Genomic DNA, 27,752 nt, shown 5'->3' on the forward strand with positions numbered 1-27,752 from the left:
CACCTTGGTTTTACATGGGTTGTTTCCCATTCTGAAAGTCACGAGTCTATTTCGACAGGCATGTGCAGGCAATGATTATGATCATGAGAAATATAGTATGACAGCTATACACTGCAACCTACTGTGCAATGTAGAGTGGATTTTGGCACTAACAACATACTGTCAATGAATACGGAAAAAATATAGAAGTAAATGCAAGTGAAATGGAATGATGAGTCTGAACATCAAGGTTTCCAAAGCCTTTTATTTCCATCTTTTTTATTTAAAAATAGAGAAGAGATCACATATGCAAGAGACAACATAAAATCTATATTTTTTTGATTGACCGTAATGCATCTCCCCTCATCCACAGATGACTGAAGCACTGTCATTTGGTCACTTTGCACCCCCCAAAATGACTAAACCTCATAAACGATACTTTCTCATCTTTGGAGTGACACGTCATTATTCTCCTCTGTTTGATGACTATATCGTTTGAAAATCCCAATATGTCAGGGTACACTCCTTGTATACTGGACCACAGCTCACGTATAACAAGAAGTGCACCCAGACTTGCAGTGGCTCCACTTCCTGTTGAGCTTTTTCAGAGCCATAAAGTTTGCATTTGAACCGTTTGTCTGAAGTGCTCCGTCGTTAGGGAGTTAGAACACCCCAAAAATAAACGTCGTCAAGAAGTTTGGACCCCCCACCCCCTCCCGCAAAAACAATAAAAAATAAAATAACATTGGAGTATCATGTCTATGGTGGAAAAGCAAAGTAGCAGCAGGTGAATATTAATAATACTAATAGTCATCATGATCATAGCATGTTGGAAAAGACATGTCTTCAGCAGTGCTTATCGAAAATGAAAAGATTAATAGATATTGATATAAAATCATTTGTACAAGATCAAGGAAGGAGCCACGGGTGTTTGGGGGTTCCGGGAGGGGTTGGCGAGGGTTCGGTGAGAGTCGGGAGTCAGTCAGGCCCCCGACTGGTCACCTCCTCGTGGTCGGAGCGTAGCGGGCATGGCTGGCACAAGGGTGGTCTTCAGGGTGCGGTTATGTTGCATAGTGGTCAAAGCTTCCCAGGTACTCCAGAGCGGCCCGGTAGCACAGCTGATACTGGTCCTGAAGGCACAAGACGGAATCACTCCCGATCCGCTTTATTAAGGGTGTCAAACTTATTTCCACCGCGGGCCACATTTCTGGTACGGTTTCCCTCAGAGGGCTGTTATAACTGTCAAACCATATAAATGTTTCATCACCTCATCGTAGTAATACATATACATAACAAATTCATGGATAACTAGTTTTGAAATCAGAAGTCAAGGATACCCGTTTGTTCAACTATTGTTCACGTTACTGTAAAAGGGGCTTTGTAACAAAAACAATTCTGCAGATTTTAGCAAGAATCATGGAAGTTGACACAAATTATTTTCTTTCGCAGGCCACATAAAATGATGTGGCGGGCCACATGTGGCCCCTGGGCCTTGAGTTTGACACCTGTGCGCTTTATAGTAACCACTATGAGTTTGGCTTTTATTGTAATGTTTGTTTTCAATGTGTAATCCTTTGTTTTATGTTTAGTTTGACAGTAAATTGCAGTTTACTGTCAAACTAAACATAAAACAAAGCATTACACATTGTGTATTTAGAACAACCACACAACTTTGCCTTTTGCTAGCTTGATACACAATGCAAAACGCCATAGACAAGCTGACGATTATCATCTATGTGGCAGTGTTATAACACTCGTTTTTATTAAAATATGTAGACGGACAATATATCCATACTCACAGGCATATATTTATCCTCTGCAAAAAACATTTAATATTAGTGCAGCTTACTGAGTCACTTACAGTAGTTGTTAAACTCGTCTTTGTTTGTGTCAGCATGAGCGTATTATGCTGCCCCCAGGTGGCCAAGTTGCACACACCAAAAGCAGCCGCAATGAATTAATCATGACGCACAAACTGTTTAATTCTTAATCTTATTTTCCTTAATTTTGTTATAACTATCATTTTTTACAAAGTACAGTTGACCGTCTTATATTCCTGGTTCGGCATTCGCAGATTCACCGACTTGTGGATTTTTCGGGGAACCTAAACCCGCTTATTTGCTTTTTTCAGGGGATTTCTTTCAATTAAAATGAACGGGAATTATTTGCATATTTTTATGTAGTGGACTATACTGTATACAGTTCTTGACTCCAGGGCTGAAATGTTTATTCAAGTACTCCCTAATCACTATTTAAGGATTGTTTTGTGGAATTTTTAGTCAATTATCTCATGCACTAAATAAAAACCCCTAAATAATCTAGTGAGTGGGGAACGAGTAACCGATCGTTACCTCGGTCTGCACCATGGCGGGCCGCTGAGTCCTGAGGGTCTTGACCGTGTTGAAGACGTCGACCGCGCCCTCGTACCTCATCCTCTCCAGGACGATGCTCAGCGTGATGAAGACGCCGCTGCGCCCCACGCCGGCGCTGGTGGGCGGGTACACGGGATTAGGACAACCAATCACAGGCCGACGACTGACTGACTAACTATATGAGCTAACTCCCTCCCCCAAAAAATGCTTGACTAACTTTCTAAGTGACGAACTATATAACTAGCTAACTGATTAACTGACTGACTGATTTACTACATAAGCAACTAAGAGACAAATTGACTGACCGACTAACTAAATTACTACATAACTAAGTAGCTGGCTAATTGACTAGTTAGCTGAGTAACTACCAGTAACTGACTGACCAACTAACTATTTAACTTACTAACTATAGAACCAACTAACTGAACGAATGACTGGCTGACTAAAAACATGACTGACTAGCTAACTAATAATTATTAATATAGCACATTAAACAAAACATGTAGTGCTCTACTTTGTTTGTCAAAGCACTCTGTGAGCTAACTACCTAACAAACTAACCGACGAACTAACTAACTGACTGACTGGCCGACTAACTAAATGGCTGACCAACTGACTAAGAATATAAGGAAGTAAGTGTGGGTTAGTGTGGCGCATGCGTGATGCGAGTGTGGAGCAAGATGGGGCACGCCCACCTGCAGTGCACAGTGATTGGTCCGTCCTGGCCGAACTGCTCCTTGGTTTTGTGGACTTGTCCGATGAAGTCTATGAAGCCTTCCCCGTTCTTGGGCACTCCCTGCTCGGGCCAGTCGCTGAACTGGAACTGCCTGATGGTCCTCGACTGGCCGTCCTGATCGACAAAGACGGACGAACGCTTTGCAACTTACGGCTACGGTACGCCTCGCGCAAAGATAGCAAACAAACGGTCGCCACCTACCCTGGCGTCAGTCACTTTGAACTCCCTCAGGACGTACTGCGGCATGTTGTACTCGGCCATGGGGTCCACTACAAAGTACTGGTAGCGGGCCGAGCGCTCAGCGGGCCAGTACTGGTGGCACTTTTCCTGCAGTAGAGATGGAATTTTAGGGGGACGCTAACAATGGTAGCGCACGGAGTTCTGGGAGGTTCGTCGAAAACTACTGTTGGAAATAACATTTGAACGGAAGGTCATACAAAGATATAGATTACATTTGTAGTACCACAGTTTTAGCAATGTGCTTTCCAACGTCCTTCTATGATATCAGGAAGTGCGAGAGCCACCATTTGCTGCGTTTTGTCAGTCTACAGATCGGTACCTCTGGAAATAACTTTTGAACAGAAGCTGCTACAGGGATGAATTTGACTTATATCCCCGCATTTTTAGGGGTGAGCTTTCCAACGGTACGACCCAAATCCTTGTACGAAGTCGGAAAGTGTCAGAGTCAGGATTTGGAGTGTTTCGACAATCCGTGGATCATTCCCATTGGAAAAAACGTTTGAACGGAAAGTCATACAGGGATGAATTTGACTTCTACCCTCGGGTTTCCAGGGCCGAGCTTTTAAACGATACTGCCCACCTACCTTTAACCAAACTGGGATTTTGGGTGTTTTGGTAGTACTGTAATTGGATAGTTCCCATTGGAAACAGGTTTTGAACAGAAACACATGCAGAGATGAAATTAACTCAACCCCCACATCTTTAGGGGGCGCGTTCCAACAGTACGACCCACATCCTTCTCCATTTCACTGTTATCTCCAGTCATGTTTTACCCGTCCCATCTCGCGCAGTTTGGTGAGCATGACGACGATGGTGGAGTTGTGTTCCCACAGCATCCTCCAGAAGTCCTCGGTGGTCTCGGCTAAGGGGCCCTGGGTGGCCATATAGGCTCTCTGCAGCCTGGTCAAGCGAACACAAAACCGGCCAGTGAGAACGGAGCGCCAGCGAGCGGCACTGCAGAAATACCCGACGAGCGGACGAGCCTGTATCCGTCGATGAAGCTGGCGTTGATGTAGTCGGACCCCTCCACGCCTCGGATGGGCTGCAGGCAGACGCGGCTGGACTCGAAAGGCATGATGTTCACCAGGCGGTTCTTGAACTTGTTGCACGGCAGGTTGGCGCTGATGAAACGTGAGGTATGTGCTTTGGAATTGGCCAACTTCTGCACAGACACGCGCACACACACCTTTGTTGACTTCAGTTGTGCTGTCTAAATAATTCAAATCAAATCATTCCAAATTATATATGCTGAATGTCGAAATATTCTTAAATATGCACTGTCGGTATAAGTAACTTGAAGAAAATATGCACTGTATGTGGAAATAATAAAAAAATAAAAAACATTTTAACATATCCATCTATCCATTTTCTACGGCTTATCCGAGGTCGGGTCGCGGGGGCAGTAGCTTTCGCAGGGACGTCCAGACTTCCCTCTCCCCAGCCACCTCACCTGACTCCTCTCAATGTGGAGGAGCAGGAGCTCTACTCTGAGATCCTCCCGGATGACCGAGCTTCTCACCCTATCTCGACCCACAGCTCGTGACCGTAGGTGAGGGTAGGAACGTAGAACGACCGGTAAATCGAGAGCTTCGCCTTTCGGCTTAGCTCCTTCTTTACCACAACGGACCGATACAAAGTCCGCATCACGCGTTCCATTCTTCCCTCACTCGTGAACAAGACCCCAAGATGCTTGAACTCCTCCACTTGGGGCAGGATCTCATCCCCGACCCGAAGAGGGCATGCCACCATTTTCCAACTGAGGACCACAGTCTCAGATTTTGAGGTGCCGATTCTCATCCCAGCCGCTTCACACTCTGCTGTGAAACGCTGAAGCGAGAGTTGGAGATCACGGCTTGATGAAGCCAACAGAACCACATCATCTGCAAAAAGCAGAGATGCAATACTGAGGCCACCAAACTGGACCCCCTCTACGCCTCGGCTGAGCCTTGAAATTCTGTCCATAAAAGTTATGAACAGAATCGGTGACAAAGGGCAGCCTTGGCGGAGTCTAACCCTCACTGGTAACGCGTCTGACTTACTGCTGGCAATGCAGACCAAACTCTGACACCGGTCATACAGGGACCGAACATCCCGTACAAGGGGGTTCGGTACCCCATACTCCCGAAGCACCCTCCACAGGACTCCCCGAGGGACACGGTCGAACGCCTTCTCCAGGTCCACAAAACACATGTAGACTGGTTGGGCGAACTCCCGTGCACCCTCGAGGACCCTGCCGAGGGTGTTGAGCTGGTCCACTGTTCCACGGCCAGGGCAAAAACCACACTGCTCCTCCTGAATCTGAGATTCGACTTCCAGACGGACCCTCCTCTCCAGCACCCCTGAGAAGACCTTACCAGGGAGGCTGAGGAGTGTGATCCCCTTGTAGATGGAACACACCCTCTGGTCCCCCTTCTTAAAAAGGGGGACCACCACCCCAGTCTGCCAATCCAGAGGCACTGTCCCCGATGTCCCCCGCAATGTTGCAGAGGCGTGTCAACCATGCTAAAAAAAAAACATTATATAAATATTTCATTACAAAATAATGAATATTATGACATATGAAATCGTAATTTTTTTTTCTTAGCATGGATTCCAATTTTATATAATACGTATATGAATAATATACACTATATAAAAAAAATATGTGATGTTGAAAATGGGATTGGCCGATTCTTTAGGTAAACGTCCCAAAAACTACTAAGCTGCATCACAGAGTAGCCTTTTTATAATATTTATATAATATGAATAAACCAAAGCCAATATTGACCTTAAACTCCAGTTCCATGGCGGTGACGGTCTCCCCGGTCGGCACTTGGCTGAGCTTGTGTATGTGCGCGTAGAGGTTTCGCGCCACCACCTCGGTGTTCCCGCAGACGGCGGCCTCCAGCAGGGCCTCGTGGATGAACACGTACTGGTCCTCGGTCTGGACCATGTAGTTCCTCTGGGCCCTCATGCAGGTGACGTGTCCGTACACGTCCACCGAATGCTCGTGCTTCATGCGCTCCAGCATGGCATCGATCACCATGAAGCAGCCCGTGCGGCCCACCCCCGCGCTGGAAGCACGTCACCGCACGCTGTCATGCTAGGCTAGCGTGCTACGCGATCATGCCAAAATATGGTGTCACGCTATAATCTTATGCTAGCATGCTATACTATGATGCTTTGCTACGATGCTATGGTATCATATCGGGATGTTCGATATCACTTTTTTCAGACTGATACCCGTACTAGTAGAGTATTCACTATTGAGTACTCATTGCTACCGTGTACCGACACTACAAATACTTTTGATATGTAAAATTTCAATGAACACAATGACAGATAATTGTGAACAAAGCTCTTTCTATCTTTATGATGCACATGATAATTTGCCAATGTTTCAAACCGCTGCAGCGCCAATTACAGGCGAGGAGAACTTACTCAATGTTAGATTTTTTTTTTTTTTTTTTTTTGCCATAAGTATCAGTCAACGGTATTGGCAGCCTTCACAAGTACACGATATCTTGAAATAAGACTAGTATCGTCCCAATATCGATACCCGGTATCGGTATTTGCCCATCCCTTGTATCATACTATGACGATATGCTATGATGCTACGTGATGATGCTAGGCCACGATGCTATGCTACAATGCGAGGCTATAATATTAAGCTATGACATCACACTTTGGTTCTATAATATAATGTTATGCTACTATATCTGATGTCACACTTCAAGTTATGATGTCACGGTATGATATCACACCGCAATGCTACGCTACGATGCTATGGCACGATGCTACCGTATGTTGCTATGCAATGATGTCACACTGATTAAGTAGCCAACGCAATAGCACGGCCAATAGCTTTATGTGGCTGTGCTATCTGCCGTTAGCAATATATTGCAAGTGTGTTTTCTTGCGCGATCACCTGCAGTGGACCACCATGGGTCCGGCGTCCGGGGGGTTGCAGGCTTTGACCCTGCGCAGGAAGGCCAGCGTGGGCGTAGGATACTCAGGCACGCCGTGGTCGGGCCAGGCCATGAACTGGAACTGGCGCACCTCCCTCCTCTCGCTCGAACCATTCTGATGGAAACATGACCGTCAAATATCATGTTAATTTGATAAGTGAAATGTCATGTACATATGCAATATTACAGGTACATACGTTACAGATTACACATACACATTACAGATGTATAGACATTAAATATGTAAATGTGGTACATTAGAGGCGTGTAGAAGAAATTAAATATGGTACATTAGAGGTGTATGGACATTAGTGTGGTACATAACGGTATATACATTAAATAAGATGTATAAATTACAACCCCAATTCCAGTGAAGTTGGGACGTTGTGTTAAACATAAATAAAAACAGAATACAATGATTTGAAAATCATGTTCAACCTATATTTAATTGAATACACTACAAAGATATTTAATCGACTGATCAACTTGATTGTTTTTAGCAAATAATCATGAACAATAATAATTTTATGGCTGCAACACGTTCCAAAAAAGAGTGAGAAAGTTGAGGAATGCTCATGAAACACCTGTTTGGAACATCCCACAGGTGAACAGGCTCATTGGGAGTGCCGTGATTGCTTCCCTGAATTCACAAGCGAAGATGGGGCGAGGTTCACCTCTTTGGGACCAAGTGGGGGAGAAAATAGTCCAACAGTTTCAGGACAATGTTCCTCAACAAACAAGGAATTGAGGGATTTCATCATCATCATTTACGGTCCAGAATATCATCAAAAGGTTCAGAGAATCTGGAGAAATCACTGCATGTAAGCGGCAAGGCCGAAAACCGACATTGAATGCACGTGACCTTCGACCAGGCCCTCAGGCAGCCCTGCATCAAAAACCCACATCAATCTGTAAAGGATATCACCGCGTGGGCTCAGGAACACTTCAGAAAACCAATGTCAATAAATACAGTTCGGCGCTACATCCGTAAGTGCAACTTGAAACTCTACTATGCAAACCAAAAGCCATTTATCAACAACACCCAGAAACGCCGCCGGCTTCTCTGGGCCCGAGCTCATCTAAGATGGACCGATACAAAGTGGAAGAGTGTTCTGTGGTCCGACGAGTACACATTTCAAATTGTTTTGGGAAATTGTGGACGTCGTGTCCACGAGGAAAAGAACCATCCGGACTGTTATGGACGCAAAGTTCAAAAGCCGGCATCTGTGATGGTATGGGGCTGTGTTTGTGCCAATGGCATGGGTAACTTACACATCTGCGAAGGCTGAAAGGTACATTTCATGCTGAAAGGTACATAAAGGTTTTGGAGAAACATATGCTGCCATCCAAGCGACGTCTTTTTCACGGACGCCCCTGCTTATTTCAGCAAGACAATGCCAAAACCACATTCTGCACGTGTTACAACAGCGTGGCTTGGTAGTAAAAGAGTGCGGGTACTGGACTGGCCTGCCTGCAGTCCAGAGCCGTCTCCCATAGAAAATGTGTGGCGCATTATGAAGCGTAAAATACGACTACGGAGACTGTTGAACGGCTGAAGAGCAAGAATGGGAAAATTAGTGTCCTCAGTTCCCAAACGTTTATTGAATGTTGTTCAAAGAAAAGGCGATGTAACACAGTGGTAAACGTGACCCTATTCTGTTTTTATTTATATTTAACACAACATTCCAACTTCAATTGGAATTGGGGTTGTACATTAGCGGTATACAACATTAAATATGATCGAAATATGGTATATTAATCTGACCTTGTAGAGTGCGAATGTGCGCACGCTGTAGGTGGCCAACTCCACAGTGTCCAACACGGTCACCTGGATCATGCCGTAGGTTTCAGTACCACGACTGGGCCAGTACTGCTCGCACTTCACCTACAAAGACATGAACATCCTCATCCTCAACATCCCCATCATCATCATCCTCGTCATGATCCTACTCGCGACTTCTCCTCCAGACGCGTCATCATGACGACTGTGCAGGTGCGCTGTTCCCACACGAGCCTCCAGAAGTCTCCGAGCGTGTCGGGCAGCGGTCCCTGCGTGGCGATGTAGGCGTTCTGCTTCCTGTAGCCGTCCACGTAGTTTCCGTTGATGTAGTCGCTGCCCAGAACTCCTGAGACGAAGGCAGATTCAAATCAGATGAGCCGCGTCGGAATCACAAAGCAGGCGGTCGGTGGCGCTCACCGTCCACGGGCGTGAGGAGGACTCTGGAGTGGTCGTAGGCGGTGACATTGGCATAGCGATTCTTGGGCTTGTTGATCTCCATGTTGGAATGTTCCCACGTGAACTGCTGACCGGGGTCGATGGACTGAAGGGAGACACGGAAACGTCGCCTTTGTTACGAGCATCCGTCCGAAAATTCTTTGGATTCCCGCCGTTTAAAATACAATGACAAAAAACAATACCATGTGATACGGTTCACTCCCGTTACAAGACAAACGATTCACTCCAATTTGGATGCGACACAATTCAATTACAATTACGATCAGATTCATTCCAGTCACAATATGATTCACACTTCAAAAATTGTTCGAACTTTGCGCTAGAAGGTCTGGCCAACAACTTTTGGGGCATTTCTACTTCAAGGTACGCGTGTGTTTTTGTGCGTGCGCGTGCTCGTACTACCTCGTACTCCTGCGAGAAGCGCAGGCCGTCGTTGGCCTTGAGTCGCTCGATGTGGTCGGCCAGGTCGCAGGTGGCGATGGGAGGATGTTGCCTCATTCCTGATGGAGGGAAGACAAACGTGGTGAGAGAAAAGTCTGGACCTCACACACACACACACAAGAGCAGAGCTCTCCCAAGGCATCTGGTTGCTCGTTTGGATTTTTTTTTTCTACTAAAGATTTTGCACATTTTCCTCTAGGTTTAAGACAAGACTGTACTTTTTTTTTTTTAAACCATTTTTGTCACATTGTTTCAGGTATTACAGGTACTACAAATTATTTTTGCGCATTGCTGTTGCAGTTTTTTGAAAGCAAAACTATTAAACCAAATGATACCTTTACAGTAAAGGCAAGGCATACCGAATTATTTTTGTTATTTTTAGTTGGCCTAGAATTCAGGGGTGTCAAAGTCATTTCCACCGGGGGCAGCACTGTGGTTAGGGTTTCCCTCAGACAGTGAAAATCATATAGTCAACATATAATCACTTCATCATAATATTACACAGTTGTCGTTGCATTTGAATGTTGTCACATACACTATATTTTGACAAGAGAAATGGCAACTTACTTGGTGTGGTTGGACAGCTGACTGTGCTGCCACCTGTTGGGGAGGAGGGAAAAACGTCACAAATGGACTGACAGATCGCAGTTTCAACACACGACGGCACGTCATTCAAAATCAACAGTGTGTGTGTGTGTGTGTGTGTGTGTGTTGTGTGTGCGTGTTCGCGTTTGTGCATGCCTTGGGTCTGATAGTTGAGCCTCCTCATCTCCACGGGGTCGGACGAGTGGGCCAGGAGTGAGTCCTTCACGTCCGCCATGTGCTCGTCTTTGGACGACGGACACGTCCGCTTCCTGAATAAAGTAACATCGTATACAGTATTGAAGAAGCAACACTGGAAAAAAGTAGCAGTAAAAAGCAGCATTGAAAAGGTAGCTATGATTAAAGGTACGTTTAAAATGTGGCATTTCAATTGTAATATTGAACAATATAGCATTGAATAAAGTGATTGCAATAATGTAGTTTGAAAATGTTGTATTGAATAAACTAGGTTGAAAAGGTAGCATTCTGTATAACATTGAAAAAGTAACACTGAATAAAGTAATATTGAACAATGTATGTTGAGAATGTAGCATAGTATAAAGTATTGAAAGAGTAGTGTTGAGAAAGTAACATTAAAAGAATTAGCTGTGAATAAAGGGAGTTTGAATAAGGTTGGTTGAATAAGTATCAGTGTATGAGGTATTTGAAAAAACAGCATTGAGAAAGTCGTTTTGAATGAAGTAGAATTGGAAAAAGTAGCATTGAATGTATGTTGAAAAGGTAGCATTGTAAAAAGGTATTGAAAGAGGAGCATTGAGAAAGTCGCATTAAAAAGTAGCTTTGAATAAAGGGACATTGAATAATGTTGGTTAAAAAGTAGAATTGTACAAGGTATTGGAAAAGCAACATTGAAAAGGTAGCACTGAGAAAGGACCATTAAATAAAGTAGTATTGAAAAGGTAGCACTGAAAAGACACTACTGAATAATGTGATTGAATGAAGTAACGTTGAATAATGTAGGTCGAAAAAACAGCATGGTATCAACTAGCAAGTATTGAAAAAGAAGCATTGAGAAAGTGACATTGAATAAAGCAGCATTGATAAAAATGTATAATGTAACACTGAACAAAATAGCAGTGATGAAGTGGCATTGAAAAATACCATCGATGAAGTACTATAGCATTGAAAAATTAACATTGAATAAATATCACCGACTATGGTAGCATTGATGAAGCAGCACTGAATAATATCGCATCGAATACAGTAGCATTGTTTTTAAAAGTAGCATTGAACAAATCCATCCATCCATTTTCTAGACTGCCTGTCCTCATTCAAGTACATTTGATAAAGTAAAATTGAAAAGTAACATTCAAAAAGTAGCATTGAATAAAGAAGTAGCAAGAAAAAGAGTACGAGGAGGTTGTAAAAAGAAGCGCTTGCTCACCTTTCTTGCTTGCTGCGTCCAGAGAGAGAGACAAGAAAGGCAGCAGGAAGAGAAGGAGTTCAAAGGTCATGCACGTGACACTCAGGTGCTCGAGCTAATGCTAACATCATATTCAAAATGGAGGTACGCTGCGGCGGTGTCATTCCGCGTCCCTGACCTCTTGAAGAGAAGAATGGCGATGACGATGATGACGATGAGGATGACGGCCAGCACGGGTCCCATCACCCAAAGCATCTCGGAGTCCTCGGAGTGGCGTGCCATCCCGCTGTGGAGCTTCACCAGGATGGCTTCCGAGAACGGACTGGCTGCCAGTGTCCTCTGCTACACATGGGTCAGAACATTTAGCATAGAACTGGAAAGCGCGGAACACTATTGAAAATGTTACACTCTCATCTTGTTTTCGCTCCACACTTGCTGCCGTCTTGTATTGTTGGCAACGTGGTTACAAAATGGAGACTCTTACGGTTTCGCCGTTCATCAGCTCGACCAGCACGAAGCATCGGTATTGCTGTTGCCCCGGCAACGCCTTGTTGCGGAAGCCGTGGTACGCGTGGCCGTCGCCCAGCGTGAAAACGTCAGGAAGCGAGTCCAGCTTGGCCGCCACGTACGGCCGGAGGAAGTCGCTCTCGATCTGCCTCCTCTTCCTCCTGGCGTCGCCCTCGCCATCCAAGAGCTGTCCAACCGATGTAAAACGACAAACATGGTGGATGGAGTCGAATGTCAACAACCGTGTTTTTAAATTGTCACCTTGAGCAGATGATGAGCTTTGAGTCCCACCGTACTTCACCGTGTTTTTGGCAAGTGAGCTAAAACTAGGCGTGGGTCTGACACTCACCTCTTGGAGGTCCATGTCTTCAGGGTTCTCCCACCTCAGGGACGCCGGTGTGACCGGGACAACCACAATGTAGAACCACCTGAGAACACATTGTCAATGTAACGTACCTTCACGTAGATTCATAACATAGATTCACAATGGACCTTCATAACATACCAAGTGTACATTTTTAACATCTTAACATTTGTCATGTACATTCGTAACCTACATTGTAACGTCGTAACGTACCTTTGTAACCTAGATAATATATATTATAACATACAGTACCATAGTAACATGCATCCATAACGTAGATATGTCACATACATTAAGAATATCCTTTGGTAACGTACCTTCATAACATACATTCGCAACTTACTGTACGTTCATGGCGTGCCTTCGTAACGTACCTTCATAATGTGCATTCCTAATATACCATCATAACCTACATTTGTAACCTACATTCGGAACCTATACTCGTAACGTAAATACGTCACGTACTGTACCTTCGTAGCGCACCTTTGAAACGTAGATTCAAGTTTCCGTAATGTACAGCTATCCGTCACAATGATTCGTAAGGTAACTTCGCAATGCACATTCAGAACGTACATCCAAAATGCACCTTTGGAACGTGCAGTATATTCGTAACATACATTTAACGTACTTTCGTAAGCTACATTTGTAACTTACAATACATTCATAATGTACCTTTGTAACTACATGTCATCTTAGATGAAAATGTCTGAATATGTTGACTATGGTGGAAAACCAGGACAGCGCAGACCTGACTGGGACTTCAGGCGGAACCCGAGGCAGCCGCAGTGTGACTTTCCCGCCCTCCTCCACATCCGGCGGATACTCTGACGGTTTGTTCGGGAGCAGGTCCGGAGGGGTCCGGACGGAGACCTGCTGCTGGAGGCCGCCGGCGCTGTTCCCGCGGCTCATCAGCACAAAGGAGTATTCGGTGTCGGGCGAGAGCTGCGTGATGAGCATCCTCTTGCGTTCGCCGCGCACCTCCACGCTCTGCTGGTTATAGAGGATCTGCCGGGGATGATATCATCGCCGCTATGTTGACATCATCACTGCTACGATACTGCGATCGGACGCTTCCCAGGGAGCTACCTTAAGGGGCACCTCGGACTCAAAGGTCTCAGGAACATCCCAGGTCAACAGCACGGATGTTTTCGTAACCGCCTTCACACCGAAGTTTTGGGTGAACACTGAAGGAACATCGCAAGGATTGATAACAATGATTTGAATGCATTTTCATTTGACAAAATCTCAAGGCGGTAGGGACATTTTGCTGTTTCTTAGCTGCAATCACTTCAGCGGCAGTCAAAAGCCACATCAAGATCAAGTCCAAAACCAAGTCTCAAACCAAGTTAAGAAACACAACAAGAAAGAGGGCAAGAACAACATCAAAAGTCGAGTCAAAAACCAAGTTAAGGACCACATCCAGAACCACGGCAAGGAAAATGTCAATAACTATGTCAAGAACCAAGTCGAGAAGAATCAGTCAACAACCAAGTATAAAATCAAGTCAAGAACAATGTTAACGGCCGAATTAAAACAATAAGTCAAAAATCAGTCAAGAACCAGGTCAAAAACCAAGCCAAGATCCACTCAAGAACCAGGTCAAAACCCTAATCAAAAACTAGATCTCCAACTTAAGCTTGTGCGGTTGAATAGTAAGAGTTGTGTTGTACTGACCCGACATTGCGGTGGACATGGTCCTGCTCTGTATGCTGGGGCTGAGGGGTCCGCCGCCCTTCGCGGTGAAGGCCTGCACACGGATGTCGTAGGTGGTGTCCGGCCGCAGGCCGCTCAGGCTCACGTGCGTTTCCTCGGTGGTGTCGGCGCTCTCGTTCTGGCTGTTGATGTCGCGGTACACCACCACGTACTTGACGATCTTCCCATTGCGCTCGGCCAGCGGGGGCGGCTCCCAGGACAGCCGGGTGGCGGTGGCGGTCAAGCCCACCACGCTGAGGTTGAGGGGGTAGCTGGCGGGGGCGTCCTCTGGGGTGCTGATCTCCTTCACGTACTCCTCGCCGTTGCCCGCCCGGTTCTTGGCGCACAGTTTGAAGATGTAGGTGGCCCCCTTGTGGAGACCGGTGACGGTGAAGTGGTCGTCGGTCTTGCGGAAGTCTCTGACGGCAAAGGACTCCTCCTCGGCCCGCTTGTACTGCAGCCGGTAGCCCACGTGCTCGCCCACCATCTCCTTGGGCGGCTGCCATTGGATCAGCGCCGTGTTGCCGATGGTAGTGCTGATCATCATGGTGGGCTTGCCTGGTACTGGAAACAGAAAACCAGGAAGTGAAGTAGGTCGCCCCTCAATACGATAAAAGACTTTTTCACAGTGTGTAAAGAGTCAGGTTACATCCGGGTGACACAAAAGTGAGCGACTACCACTGACGGGGACTGAAACCGTGACGAAAACAAAAACTGTGTTGTTAAAATAGACACCAAAAGGTTTACATTATTTATTAAAAAAAACAAAAAAAAAACCTGTGGGTAAGAGGGACAAATGATGATGATCACAAGAACTGGTGGCGTAGTAGTCTTTTCCTTTCGGCTTGTCCCCTCTAGAATTCTGTTGAACAACTTGATCAAAATCTCTACAGCCACATCTCCATCAGGACCAGCTGCCTTTCCATTTTTCAGCCTCTTCCTTCGTGTCTTTCTAACTTTTCTCGTACTAATTAATCACTGAGACTTCCTGGTCCTTTTGCCTTTTCTGCTTTCTTCTCTCTCATTTTCTTCATTCATCCTCAAAGTATCATTTTCATCTATCCAGCACTCTACTGGCACCAGTCAACGCATTTCCATCTCGACCCTTTATGGCTCTAACCTTCTGCGCAGCCTTTGAGTAATTTAGCAAAAGCTAGTCTGCTAATAGACTACAGCGCACTATCCATTACAGCGTCACAACCAATTAGTCAGCTAGTCCCTCAGTAATCATGTCAACTATGTCTGAATTTGTGAACCTACTTATGTGTTGAAATGTAAATTACGGCTGGCATTTCGTCTCCCTTCCAAGCAATCGACCTCACGTAACATCTACTTTCCGACTGACACGTCACACTTTCAAAAATCTTCCCTCTAAAATCATGATTCGAGCCATTTCCCCCGTTTTCTCAATGACAAAGAAGGGTTTGTGTACTAGCGGTGCCATCTGAGAAGGGCGGAGCTTTTGCCACCCGGAGGTACGTGTGACGTCATGGTGAAATGTCCTCCAGTGAGGATCGCACCTGCGCCCGTGGTGGTGACCAGCCGGGCCTTGCTGTGGGCGCCGTCCCCCTTGGTGGTGTACGCCGCCACCGTCAGCGAGTAGCTGGTCTCCGGCAGCAGGCCCGTCAAAATGGCTTCCTGTCGGGAAAGGACGTGAGCAGTTTGGACACAAACCTTTGGGACACCGTATAAGGGTGGGAATCGAAAGAAAACTTCATTTTGAGAACCGGTTCCCAGTAATTCGATTCCTAGGAATCGCTTGTTTGCTTTGAACCAGAGCTTTGAGCGGGGCTCGGCCGACCTGACGCTCACCTCCCTGGGATGTGCCCCTGGGGAGGCTCCACGACTCTCTCCGGAGGTGGCAGTTTCTATAACCGTGCGGATGGTATTTTGCAAAACCAGGTCGGAATTAGTTTGGATCATGTAGAGTGCAAAAGGAGCAGTGTAAATATTCCCAATGTTAGGAGACAAAGTGTCGAATATCTGGAAGTTTATCCAGTGGAGAGTTGACATCCTGGCAGGAAATGATGAAAGTTAGACGCTATCCTGAGATTGTTCTCAGTCTCAGTGTGTCACGTTGTTGCGTCTGTTGGGCTTGAAACCCAAATATGTCCTTTTCTCTGGACCATTAAGAGGAACTGGAACATTTCTCAAGGTACTTTAATATCTTGTAAAGAAAGCAACAACAACAAAAAAACGCATTAAGCTTTTTGGTGTCCTTACATGTACTTTGAGAACTAAATTGCATCATTCCCCCCCCCCCCCCCCCCCCCACAAGAAAACATAACAGATTATGTGCATAAAGGATGTACTGTATTTTAAGATTTGAGGCAAGGCCAAGCAAATTCATTTATATCGCGCATTTCATACACAAGGGACCTCAATGTGCTTTACGTGATTGAAAGTGTTAAAAAAGAAAGTAGAGAAAAAATAAAAGACATCTTACTAAAGTTGTTAAAATAACGTACAGTGCAAGAAAGATTTTAAAAGTGCTATAATGCTCAATCATAAGCAGGAGAAAAAAGAACAAGTTTGAACCTGGACTTAATAACATGCACACTTGGGGTTGACGTCACTTCTGTTGGCAGCTTACTCCGATTATGTGCAGCATAACGGCCACATGCTGCTTCACCATGTTTGCTTTGGACTCTGGGCTCCACGATCTGACCCGAGTCTGTAGACCTCAGAGCCCGACTGGCTTTATAGTCCGTGAGCATTTCTTGAATGTATTCAGGACCTAAACCATTTTGTGATTTATTCACCAGTAGCAGAATTTTAAAGTCTATTCTAAAGTTGACTAGGGACTGTTTAGAGACTTTCGGAATGGGAGTAATATACTCCGATTTTAGAGAGGGACAGTAGGGAGACGCCACACTTAAGAACTTGAAGAAGCCTGAAGATGAATCGTTTTCAACAACAAGAAGCGTCCAGTTGCCCCGATCCAACCTTTGCGGATGACCGTGACCTGGATGACCTGAGAATCTACATTTTGTCAACCTGGCGCATATGCAACATCTAGAGTACAACACTGAAACGTTGAAGCGAGAAAAAAAAAAAAAGTCTGTTGTTGTTTGTAGAGGAGTTGAGATCCAGAGCATGCAGGTGTGTGGAAAGAGGAGGCAGGTGAGGTCACAGTAAGATGGCAGCTGGCGCCGGAGCAGAACGTTCCGCCGGTGGTCTCGGCCGCATTTGTTTTGTTCACCCGGAGGAGCGTCGCAGCCGATTTGCAGCCTTCCCGTCTCAAGCCGGCGAGCTGCCGATTCCGAGGGCTTGCGACGAAAGCCGCGCGGCCGCCGCGGGGGTCTCTCCGGGGACCTGTCTGACAGCCTCAGCCTGATAAGTTTAGTGGCGCCCCCTGGCTGCGCTGACGCTGACAATGACGCAGATCAGAAGCGACGCGCAGATTTCCGCTTCACCTTACACGCACGCAGCACATCCACTGTGCGCTATAGTGCAGGGTTATCCAAACATGCTAACAAACATTAGCACACTGGTGAGCATGCTAATTAGCTACATTTGTCGCTAATAATCCGCATTTACATTTACATGATCAAGAGTTCTGTATCATTTGTGGCCTTCATTTAGATGTTTTTTCCCCCCCAATATTGGACAAATGAAATGTACTCATTTTAGTATTATTCCTTTTATTAAATAATTGCTTAATTGAGTTATTGTAAATAATACAAATGTTAGTAAAATAATCCATTTTTTAAAGTAGTTCCTTGAGGATCAGTCATGCGATATGTGCACAAATCGGCGCTTGACACGGAGCAGAAAGGGGAGGAAACCTTCATTCACCACATTGTTAGGAAGACATTTTGTTCCTATTTTAGTCGTAACTCGATTATTAGCAGCTTTGCATGTGTAGAAAAGCTCAACAGTATATAAAACCCATTTAGTAGTAGTGGTAGTGCTGGTCCCCATCGACCTCATCGTCGCAAAACGCTCCACACCATGCTTTCATTTTTTTTTTTTACACCAACACTTCTTAAGCTGACCACTTCATCCTTTTTCTGCGGGCGTTAAAAGTCATTTTGGAATAAATAACATTTTAAAATGATTGGTTAATTCGTTAGTAATCATAATGAATTCAATGAATTATTATGTTATTATTCAAATGAACCACTTTAAAAATGTTCCATTTCCATACTTTTTCACCTCTTAAAGTGTGCATCTGGAAATCTGGAATCTTTTCCACAATTGTTTAAAACTTCGACCACCAAGTGAAAAATGGCTCACTGGCTAGGCCACGCGACGACGTGACAGCCAATCAGTACTGATTGACACGTAGCGCAGCCAATGAGAGCATGAACACCGAGTGACATCGCATCCAAACTTTGCCGCTGACATGAAATGATCGACAATGATCGACTCAGTCAAACATCCTCACACAAATGAAACGCTGTCTTGCGCCGGCGCCGACGAAGATGGCGGCGGAGCGTGAGCGTGGCGTGATCAGATAAGACCGGTCGGCGCCTCGCCACTCGCTCGAGCTCCCAAAAACCGAACGCACAGGTCACGCGACTCCCGCAGGCCGTCAGGACGTTCGGTGGCTCACGTGACCGAAGCGTCCGAACAAAATGTCCGCGCGGCGGACGATGACGTGAAAGGATTCAAACGTGCTGACACATGCGCACCCATTGCACTTTTTTGAACTGTAAAATTTCTTACATTTACCTTCTTCAATTGTTAAAAATACAATTTTGTTTTCTCATAGTATTTTGACCTTTTTTTCTGGTCAAATGAGGACTTTCCACTTGCATTACGATTTATTAGCTGAAAATCCAACTATTTTTTTTCCTGACTTTTTGTGCATAACATTACAACTGGTTTCTCGTAATATGCGCTTTTTCTTGTTAAAAGGACTGAAAATGATTTTTTTTTCTCAGAAAATGAAGACTTCCCTCTCGTAGTATCGCAACTTTGTTTAATATTTAAAGAAAAACATTTGATTCAATCTTTTTGTACATAGTATTGCAACGTTTCCTTGCAAAATGTTGACTTTTTTCACATGAAAGAATTTGCTTAACTGTATACTCGTAGTATTCCATCTTTAGTTGCAGAAGATTATTTTATATTCGTAAAAAATTAAAACATAGTATTCCGACTATATTTTCCTCGTATTACAATTTATTACTCGTAAAAGTCAAGATAGATAGATAGATAGATAGATAGATAGATAGATAGATAGATAGATAGTCCAGGTGTGATATTATATAGCATACTGTATAAAGGGTTAGATTGTTATTAGAGTAATGATCTTATTAGTTTTGAACGAGGACGTCCCGAGGAGACAAAAGTGAGATGAGTCAGATTGCTAAGGCGCGCACGGACACGTCTGTGCATGTCTGGCTCTTCCTCCTCCTCCTCCTCCTCCTCCTCCTCGCACCCCCAGGCCACGTTCCATTTCCTTCATGCAGGCTGATTCTTATCCGCTTTGCCAAAAAAGAAAAAGGAGAGTGGGAAAGTCCGAGTTAATCTCCTTGTTTTGTTTCCAGGGTGACTTTTCTTTCTCTTTAGTTTACTTCTCTTCTGTTTTGTTTGACTTGCGTGTGTTTTGTGGCAGCAGGGCAAGATTTATGTCCAAGACTTCGACTAGCCCCAAAGGCGGTAGGCAACAGGAGACTAATTGTGTCTCTTATGACTCCAAAATCCACATTTTCTTCGCTTCCTGTATGTGTCCCAATACTTTTGCCCACCTTTGTTCATATTTCACTTCTTATTGGTGTCTCAATACTTTTGTCCAAATTCCACATTTTCTTCACTTCCTGTACGTGTCCTAATGCTTTTGCCCACCTTTGTTCATATTTCACTTCTTATTGGTGTCTCAATACTTTTGTCCAAACTCCACATTTTCTTCACTTCTTGTACGTGTCCCAAAACTTTTGCCCACCTTTGTTCATATTTCACTTCTTATTGGTGTCTCAATACTTTTGTCCAAACTCCACATTTTCTTCACTTCCTGTACGTGTCCCAATACTTTTGCCCACCTTTGTTCATATTTCACTTCTTATTGGTGTCTCAATACTTTTGTCCAAACTCCACATTTTCTTCACTTCTTGTACGTGTCCCAAAACTTTTGCCCACCTTTGTTCATATTTCACTTCTTATTGGTGTCTCAATACTTTTGTCCAAACTCCACATTTTCTTCACTTCCTGTACGTGTCCCAATACTTTTGCCCACCTTTTTCATATTTCACTTCTTATCGGTGTCTCAATACTTTTGTCCAAAATCCACATTTTCTTCACTTCCTGTACGTGTCCCAATACTTTTGCCCACCTCTGTTCATATTTCCCTTCTTCTTGGTGTCTCAATACTTTTGTCCAAACTCCACATTTTCATCACTTCCTGTACATGTCCCAATTCTTTTGTTTCTTGTAGCATTTTCTTCACTTTTCACTTTTACAAGTGTCACATTTTCTTTATTTCGAAATTCGATTTTTTTCAAATTAGCCTCATAATTTCTTAATCCATATTAATTTAGAATACCCCCATTTCCCCCCCCCCCCCCCCCCCCCCCCTTTTTTATTTCTAAAATATGGAGATGTCTGCTTTTGCATTTGAACTCATCAAGTGTCAAATTGTCTATGAACGTGTTCAAAAGTATTGGTCCACCTACAGGAAGTGACAAGTGAGGAAAATGTGGAGTCGGGCGTCCCAGGCCTCCTTTTGGGTCATTTTCGAGCGACCCTCCAAAAGAACCGGAGCGCTACCGTTTGTAAGTTTGGAAGTCCCGGCGAGTACCTGAGCGTTGGGCCGGGCGACGTCCACGATGAGCGGCTGGCCGCGAGGCTCGCCTTTCTCCATCCTGGAGTAGACGATCTGGTAGCCTCGCACCTGTCCGTTCTGTTTGAGCGACAGCGGCGGCTTCCAGCTGACCCGCACCGCCGTGGAGTTGACGGCGTCCGCCTCCACCTTTCTGGGCGGCGCTCCCGGCACTGAACGACCACAACCGCAACAACAACGTGTCATCCATATGATGGCGTTTATCATGTGAAATGTTACAAATCAACTAGCATGAAATTTAAAAAGTCGTAAACGGCACTATGTGAACTATGTTTAATTCCATAAATTAAATACCTTTACAAATAAAAGCAATGTTGAATGATTATTTTGAAAATAAATGTTAATTATGTTATACAAAATATATTTGTTTTATTTTAAATGTATCATTTTTAAATTTTTTATTTTCTTTAAAATCAAAATGTCAAATTTAATTACTTAATGGAGAAAATTTTTTTTTTTTGTAAAGCACAGAATTAAATGTGTATCATTAAATATATTAAATTATTTAAAAAAGGAAAACAATGAATAACTAGAAAATGTACAAAACTAATTGTTTTGATTAAATATATTTCAAAATACAAAATGTTGACTGCATTTAATTGAATTATTTAAACATTGTTTTTGTTTACCTAAATATGTAAATAAATATATAAATACATTATAAAGTGTAGTACAAAATAATAAAATGATTTCAATGAAACCAATTGTTTAAAAAATGTAAGTTATTTTTAGCAGACTATTAATTATGTTGAATGAAACAGATTAAGGAGAATGTTAAATCAAAGTCAAAATGAAATACTACTTACTAAAATTACACTAAACTAACTAACTAAAACAACTAAACTAAAATTGCTGACTGAAGGAATTGAATATACGCCAGCTCAGCCGCCACACGAACCAGGATAAACACGATAGAAAATGGGCGGATGGCTATTTTTTAAAAGTGGAAAACTAAATATGTTTGATTAAAAAATCATTTTTAAAGCAGAATATTAAATGGGTTTAGTTCCCAAAAAGAGATTACAAATGGAAATAACTAATAATTGAATAAGTGAAATAAAATAAGGACATGATCAACAGCATCTGTGCAAATTTTCCAGGAAATCATTTTGCCAACAAGACAAGTATTCTTCTTTGACGCAGGACGTAGGACGGCCTTTGGACTTCCCCAGCGCGGCGACGGCCTTCCGTCCACGTACCGTCTTCCTGCGTCCTGACGCGGGCCGGAGGACTCTCCGGTCCGGGCCCGACGTCGGTGAGCGCTCGCACCCACACGGAATATTCCGTCCACTTTTCCAGACCCTCCAGCACGAAGCTGTGCACGTCGGCGCCGATGCCCGTCACCTGGTGGCGCTGCGCGTCCTCCCCGGCCAGCGCGCGGTAGGCGAGGGAGTAGCCGGCGACGCCGGCATCGCGGAGTCCGGCGGCAGAGGCCGGCGGCTCCCAACTCACTTGGATGCTGGTGGAGCTCAGGCTGAGCAGACGGACGTCTCGGGGGGGCACCGAGGGGGCTGATGGGAACACAGACGCATCATGGAAGACGACACACTAACATGAAAACACACGAAAAGTATGAAATGGCACAAACACACAATGCAGCGGGGGTGGGGGGGAACGAGGACTGGCCGGAGATGACGTTACAGGCACTGGAACGCTGGGGGTTCATAGATCCAGTTGGAAGTGATGAAGCCTAGTTAGCTGTGAGCTAACCTAGCACAGATCCAGAAGAACATGTTGTCAGCCTGCCTTCGGTCCTGTATTGTCCAGCGTGCATTTAAGAACCAGTTAGCAGCATGCTAACCTAGCATGGATCCAAAGGAATATTTTCCAACCCCGTCTTAAATCTCGAGGAGTCCAGCTGGCACCGTGCTTACCTAGCCAAGATCCGGAGGAACATTTTGCTACTTTGTCTTGAGTCTTGTAAAGTCCAGCAAATGTTTAAGGACCAGTTAGCGATGTGCTAACCTAGCACAAATCCAGAAGAACATTTTGCCACCTTGTAGGTTTCGTAGAGTCCTGTGAGTGTTGAAGGACCAATTAGCAGCATGCTAACCAAGCATAGATCCAGACAAACATCTTGTCTTCGATCTTGGTACGGTCCAATGAGAGGTTAAGGTGCAGCTGGCATTGTGCTAACCTATCTACCCGGAGAGGAACATTTTGCCATTTGGTCTTTGGTTTTGTAGAGTCCTGTGAGTGTTGAGAGACCAGTTAGCAGCATGCTAACCTAGTACAGCCAAAGAGTAACATCTTGTTTTTGATGTGAAGGAGTCTAGTGAGTGTTGAAGGCCCAGCTAGCAGCATGCCAACCTAGCATGGTTCCGGAAGAACATTTGGCCACCTTGTCTTTGGTCTTGTCCAGTGAGCGTTAAAGGACCAGTTATCAGTATGCTAACCTAGCAAGGATCTAGCGCAGTGATTGTCAACTGCTGGGTCGGGACCCAAAAGTGGCTTGCGGACCCATAATGGGTGCGTCGTGACAGTCCCGACATAAAGGGTTTCGAGGTTCGTTTGTGCAGTGAGTGGCGTAAGAATACGTGGTCACGTGGCACAAGAAGGCACACTCAGTTAATCTCGTACTTTCTGGTTTTCGTTTCATTCTTTGATATTTGTCAAGTGTTTGTCCTACAAATAGTTACATTTATGATGACTTTACTACTGTGTTGTATGTAACGATGTACATCCAAATTCTGTATGTAAGCTAAAAACTGAGGATCAATGAAATACTCAAAGTGTGTCCCAGGTCGGACATTATTTTGACAGTTGTGTGTGAGGAACGTTACTACTTTTGGTAAAAAAAAAAAAAAAAAAAAAAAGAAGGGATATCAGTGCCAAGATGAGTGAAATTTTGTCGCCGTATTTTATGCAATTTTGATTTTTTTATTGTACCTTATTAATATTTCTACATGATGTTTATCCTCAGTTTCTTAATCATAAGGTGCTCCTGAAAGGCACTTTGAACATGCGAATGTTTAAAAATATTATATACATATGTCTGCAAAGGCTATTCTTTATTGCTCTTGTCTGTAAATGTGGGTCGCAACCTGGCGACATCGGGCAAGTGCGGCTCTCAGGATTGCAGCGGTTGAGAAGCTTTGATTTGTTTCAGGTAACCACATTTTCGCAAACCACTTTTATAGAAGAACATTAAAGAATTTTTGGGGGTTAAAAATAGCCTCTGAAAACACATGGAAAGTATATTATATTTTCAAATGCCGTTTGAAATGAATTTGCTGTAGCTCCAAAGGCATATCGCTTACCGTGATGTCCGCCGACCAAAGGCTAATCGTGTGGCTAGAACGCAAAGAAGCAACATTTCTTGTCACTTTCCTACTATGTTCCGTCGCTGTACTCTACTGAAAAAAATCCGAAGAGGAATAGATTTTTTTTACTAGTTGTCCCCGACCCACCCAAATGGGTCTGCGGTGCACTTTTGGGTCTCAACCCACCAGTTGAGAATCGCTAACCCAGATAAACTGACCCCCACACACACGCACACACAGACAAACCCGAAAAAAAATTAATCGTTTTTGCACTTACTGGATCGGGCGGTCCTGCCCTCGATGGGCTCGGTGAAGACTCCTAAGCCCGTCTCGGACCTGGCGGCCAGGGTGAACGCGTAGACGGTGTCGGCTTTCAACCCGTCCACGGCGTACGATCCGGTGGGCTCAAAGGTCACGCGGTGCTGCCGGACCACAACCACAATGGGCCGTCAACCGTCAGCCATCTTGGATCATCTCAGTCAGAGCTGGGCAAACTACTACTACAAACTAAAAAAAAACACTTTTGACGTTTAAAAATGGACACACGGACAAGCTCACTCAGCGATGAAGTGGAAGAAAAAAAATCCCTTCAAAATAGTTTCTTCTAATAATGAAACAATAATTCATGTTTAAATTGGATTATTTATAATGGATTTAGTTCAAATTAAATTATTATTTTCTATAAAACAATTAATCTTAAAAGTACAGTATTATGCAAAATCATTACTTTTTTAATGGTAGTATCTACAATTAATGAATTAACCAATTATTTAATGAGATACATGAATAAACTAAATAATAATGAATAAATACATGTCAAAATAGTTTATTCTAATAAAGAATAATTATTTATATTATTATAAAAATGTAAGAAATTATTTCATAAAATGATTTTAAAAATGTAAAAAAGTACATTATCATTCAAAACTATTTTCAAATGACTTTTAATTTTAATATTTACAATACATTTATTTACTTTATTTAAATTGTATTGTTTATAATTAATATAGTTCAAAATAATAACAAAAATATTTAATTTAAAAAATAAAACTGTACAGGATTATGCTAAATTATTTTTGTAAAAATCTTTTATTTTCGTATCTACAATAAATCAATTATCCAATTATTTAACAAGATGAATGAATAAGCTAAATAAAAAGGAATAAATACAAAATAATCCCCAAATAATACACTCAAGTAGAATCCAATTATAATGAAACAATAATTCATGTTTAAATTGGATTATTTATAATGGATTTAGTTCAAATTAAATTATTATTTTCTATAAAACAATTAATCTTAAAAGTACAGTATTATGCAAAATCATTACTTTTTTAATGGTAGTATCTACAATTAATGAATTAACCAATTATTTAATGAGATACATGAATAAACTAAATAATAATGAATAAATACATGTCAAAATAGTTTATTCTAATAAAGAATAATTATTTATATTATTATAAAAATGTAAGAAATTATTTCATAAAATGGTTTTAAAAATGTAAAAAAGTACATTATCATTCAAAACTATTTTCAAATGACTTTTAATTTTAATATTTACAATAAATTTATTTACTTTATTTAAATTGTATTGTTTATAATTAATATAGTTCAAAATAATAACAAAAATATTTAATTTAAAAAATAAAACTGTTAAATGTACAGCATTATGCTAAATTATTTTTGTAAAAATCTTTTATTTTCGTATCTACAATAAATCAATTATCCAATTATTTAACAAGATGAATGAATAAGCTAAATAAAAAGGAATAAATACAAAATAATCCCCAAATAATACACTCAAGTAGAATCCAATTATAATGAATTGAACAATTATTTATTACCATAAATAAAACATTAATGTTAAATGTTAATGTATTTTGACAAATATTCAACCAATCAACAATGAATAAAGAATAAATATATTTGAATGAACACATTTTAGGAGAGGAAAAAAAAAGGAAAATTAATGCAAGAAACATTACAAGACTCCTGATGGTGTAAATGCTGGGTGGGCCGACTTCGAGAACAGACCCTCAACACACACTTTGCCCAGCCCTGTTCTAAAAGCTAAAGATGAATCCAAAGTCCGTCTACCTTCTCCTGGGGCTCGTTGGCCTCCCAGTAGAGCAGCTCGTAGCCGACGACCGGGTCCCGGACGGGCCAGAGCCACGTCAGCACGATCCGAGAGTCCAGCTCGGCCTCGGCCTCCAAATCGGACGGCTGAGCAGGAACTGAAAAAGCGACAAGAAGAATCTGCCTTTGATTTACGAAGGTGTGAAAAGGCGCAGCACAGTAATAAATCGAGACGCTCACTTGACTTTGTTGGTGGTTTTTATCTTTCAGATGCGGTGTGGATCCTTTTTTTCGGGTTCATATATTACAAAGATAAGTTGCTGTCTGAGCATGCAGACAACAACTTTGGACGAGTTTGTCTTTTTTTTTTCCTCCCATCTCTTGAACATTACATGGCATGGTGTAATATTTTAATACATCATATGGCATGCTGGAGAATCTTATGGAATACTGTAATATGCTACGGTGGATAGCTATTCTATGTTATACCATAGCATTATACTATATGATGATATAGTATTATATCATATAGCATGGAGTAACACGGTATGATGTAGTGTGATATGGTATGATGTTGATACAGTATAGTATGGCATATTATGAACTGGGATGATATGATAAAGTAAGATGTAGTGTGACGTGATATGATATGCAGTGGCGGTGCTGGCTTTAACGGTGCCCTGTGCGAAGCCCCGAGATGGCGGCCCGAGACCCCGAGATGGCGACCGGCGGGCAATCGTTTCCATGGGCGGGGGAGATGCTGACCATTTTCTTTCACTGTACAAATGCGGTCCAAATGCAGCCTACGCTATATGTTTACGTTGGACAGCCAATCGTCAACGGCGGGGGCTTACGGATGAAGAATTATACCTTTTCCAAGACGCTACTAATGATAATGGGCACATTTGCAATACATTTTATGATTTGAGAAATCCATTCATCAACGGAACAGTTGACGATTGCGGTCGCACACTCCGCACGTGCCAATTTCCGCCACTGACGATATGATACGATATGATACAGGACGGTATGCTGTGATATGATATGATTTAAAATGATCCAATATGATATGGTATGATATGATAGCGTATAATATGATATGGTATGCTGTGGCAGGATATGTATGATATGATAGGGTACGATA

General features: G+C 43.1%; 1 protein-coding gene across 11 annotated transcripts in view; it reads right to left on the minus strand.

The window, feature by feature from the left end:
* Positions 1-224: 224 nt before the first annotated feature.
* The window catches only part of ptprfa (protein tyrosine phosphatase receptor type Fa), a 65,212-nt gene continuing 37,684 nt past the window's right edge, over positions 225-27,752 (minus strand). For 4 of the 11 annotated variants that reach the window (XM_061779972.1, XM_061779971.1, XM_061779977.1 and 1 more), the window contains 26 exons: positions 26,630-26,766; positions 24,807-24,951; positions 22,466-22,777; positions 21,225-21,418; positions 16,000-16,117; positions 14,462-15,043; positions 13,874-13,971; positions 13,536-13,792; positions 12,773-12,851; positions 12,401-12,610; positions 12,095-12,258; positions 11,938-11,949; positions 10,692-10,804; positions 10,518-10,550; positions 9,912-10,009; positions 9,471-9,594; positions 9,224-9,399; positions 9,039-9,158; positions 7,234-7,388; positions 6,094-6,379; positions 4,310-4,488; positions 4,100-4,226; positions 3,288-3,413; positions 3,046-3,200; positions 2,331-2,466; positions 225-1,109 (listed from right to left, as the gene is read on the minus strand). In XM_061779972.1, coding sequence (XP_061635956.1) covers positions 1,041-1,109; positions 2,331-2,466; positions 3,046-3,200; positions 3,288-3,413; positions 4,100-4,226; positions 4,310-4,488; positions 6,094-6,379; positions 7,234-7,388; positions 9,039-9,158; positions 9,224-9,399; positions 9,471-9,594; positions 9,912-10,009; positions 10,518-10,550; positions 10,692-10,804; positions 11,938-11,949; positions 12,095-12,258; positions 12,401-12,610; positions 12,773-12,851; positions 13,536-13,792; positions 13,874-13,971; positions 14,462-15,043; positions 16,000-16,117; positions 21,225-21,418; positions 22,466-22,777; positions 24,807-24,951; positions 26,630-26,766 — 4,205 coding nt within the window. In that variant the 3' untranslated portion in view covers positions 225-1,040. The remainder of the gene's footprint in view (positions 1,110-2,330; positions 2,467-3,045; positions 3,201-3,287; positions 3,414-4,099; positions 4,227-4,309; positions 4,489-6,093; positions 6,380-7,233; positions 7,389-9,038; positions 9,159-9,223; positions 9,400-9,470; positions 9,595-9,911; positions 10,010-10,517; positions 10,551-10,691; positions 10,805-11,937; positions 11,950-12,094; positions 12,259-12,400; positions 12,611-12,772; positions 12,852-13,535; positions 13,793-13,873; positions 13,972-14,461; positions 15,044-15,999; positions 16,118-21,224; positions 21,419-22,465; positions 22,778-24,806; positions 24,952-26,629; positions 26,767-27,752) is intronic. The other 7 variants (XM_061779980.1, XM_061779979.1, XM_061779978.1 and 4 more) reach the window with 4 other exon arrangements.

This window comes from Phyllopteryx taeniolatus, chromosome 7 (assembly GCF_024500385.1).
Source record: "Phyllopteryx taeniolatus isolate TA_2022b chromosome 7, UOR_Ptae_1.2, whole genome shotgun sequence".
NCBI lineage: Eukaryota > Metazoa > Chordata > Actinopteri > Syngnathiformes > Syngnathidae > Phyllopteryx > Phyllopteryx taeniolatus.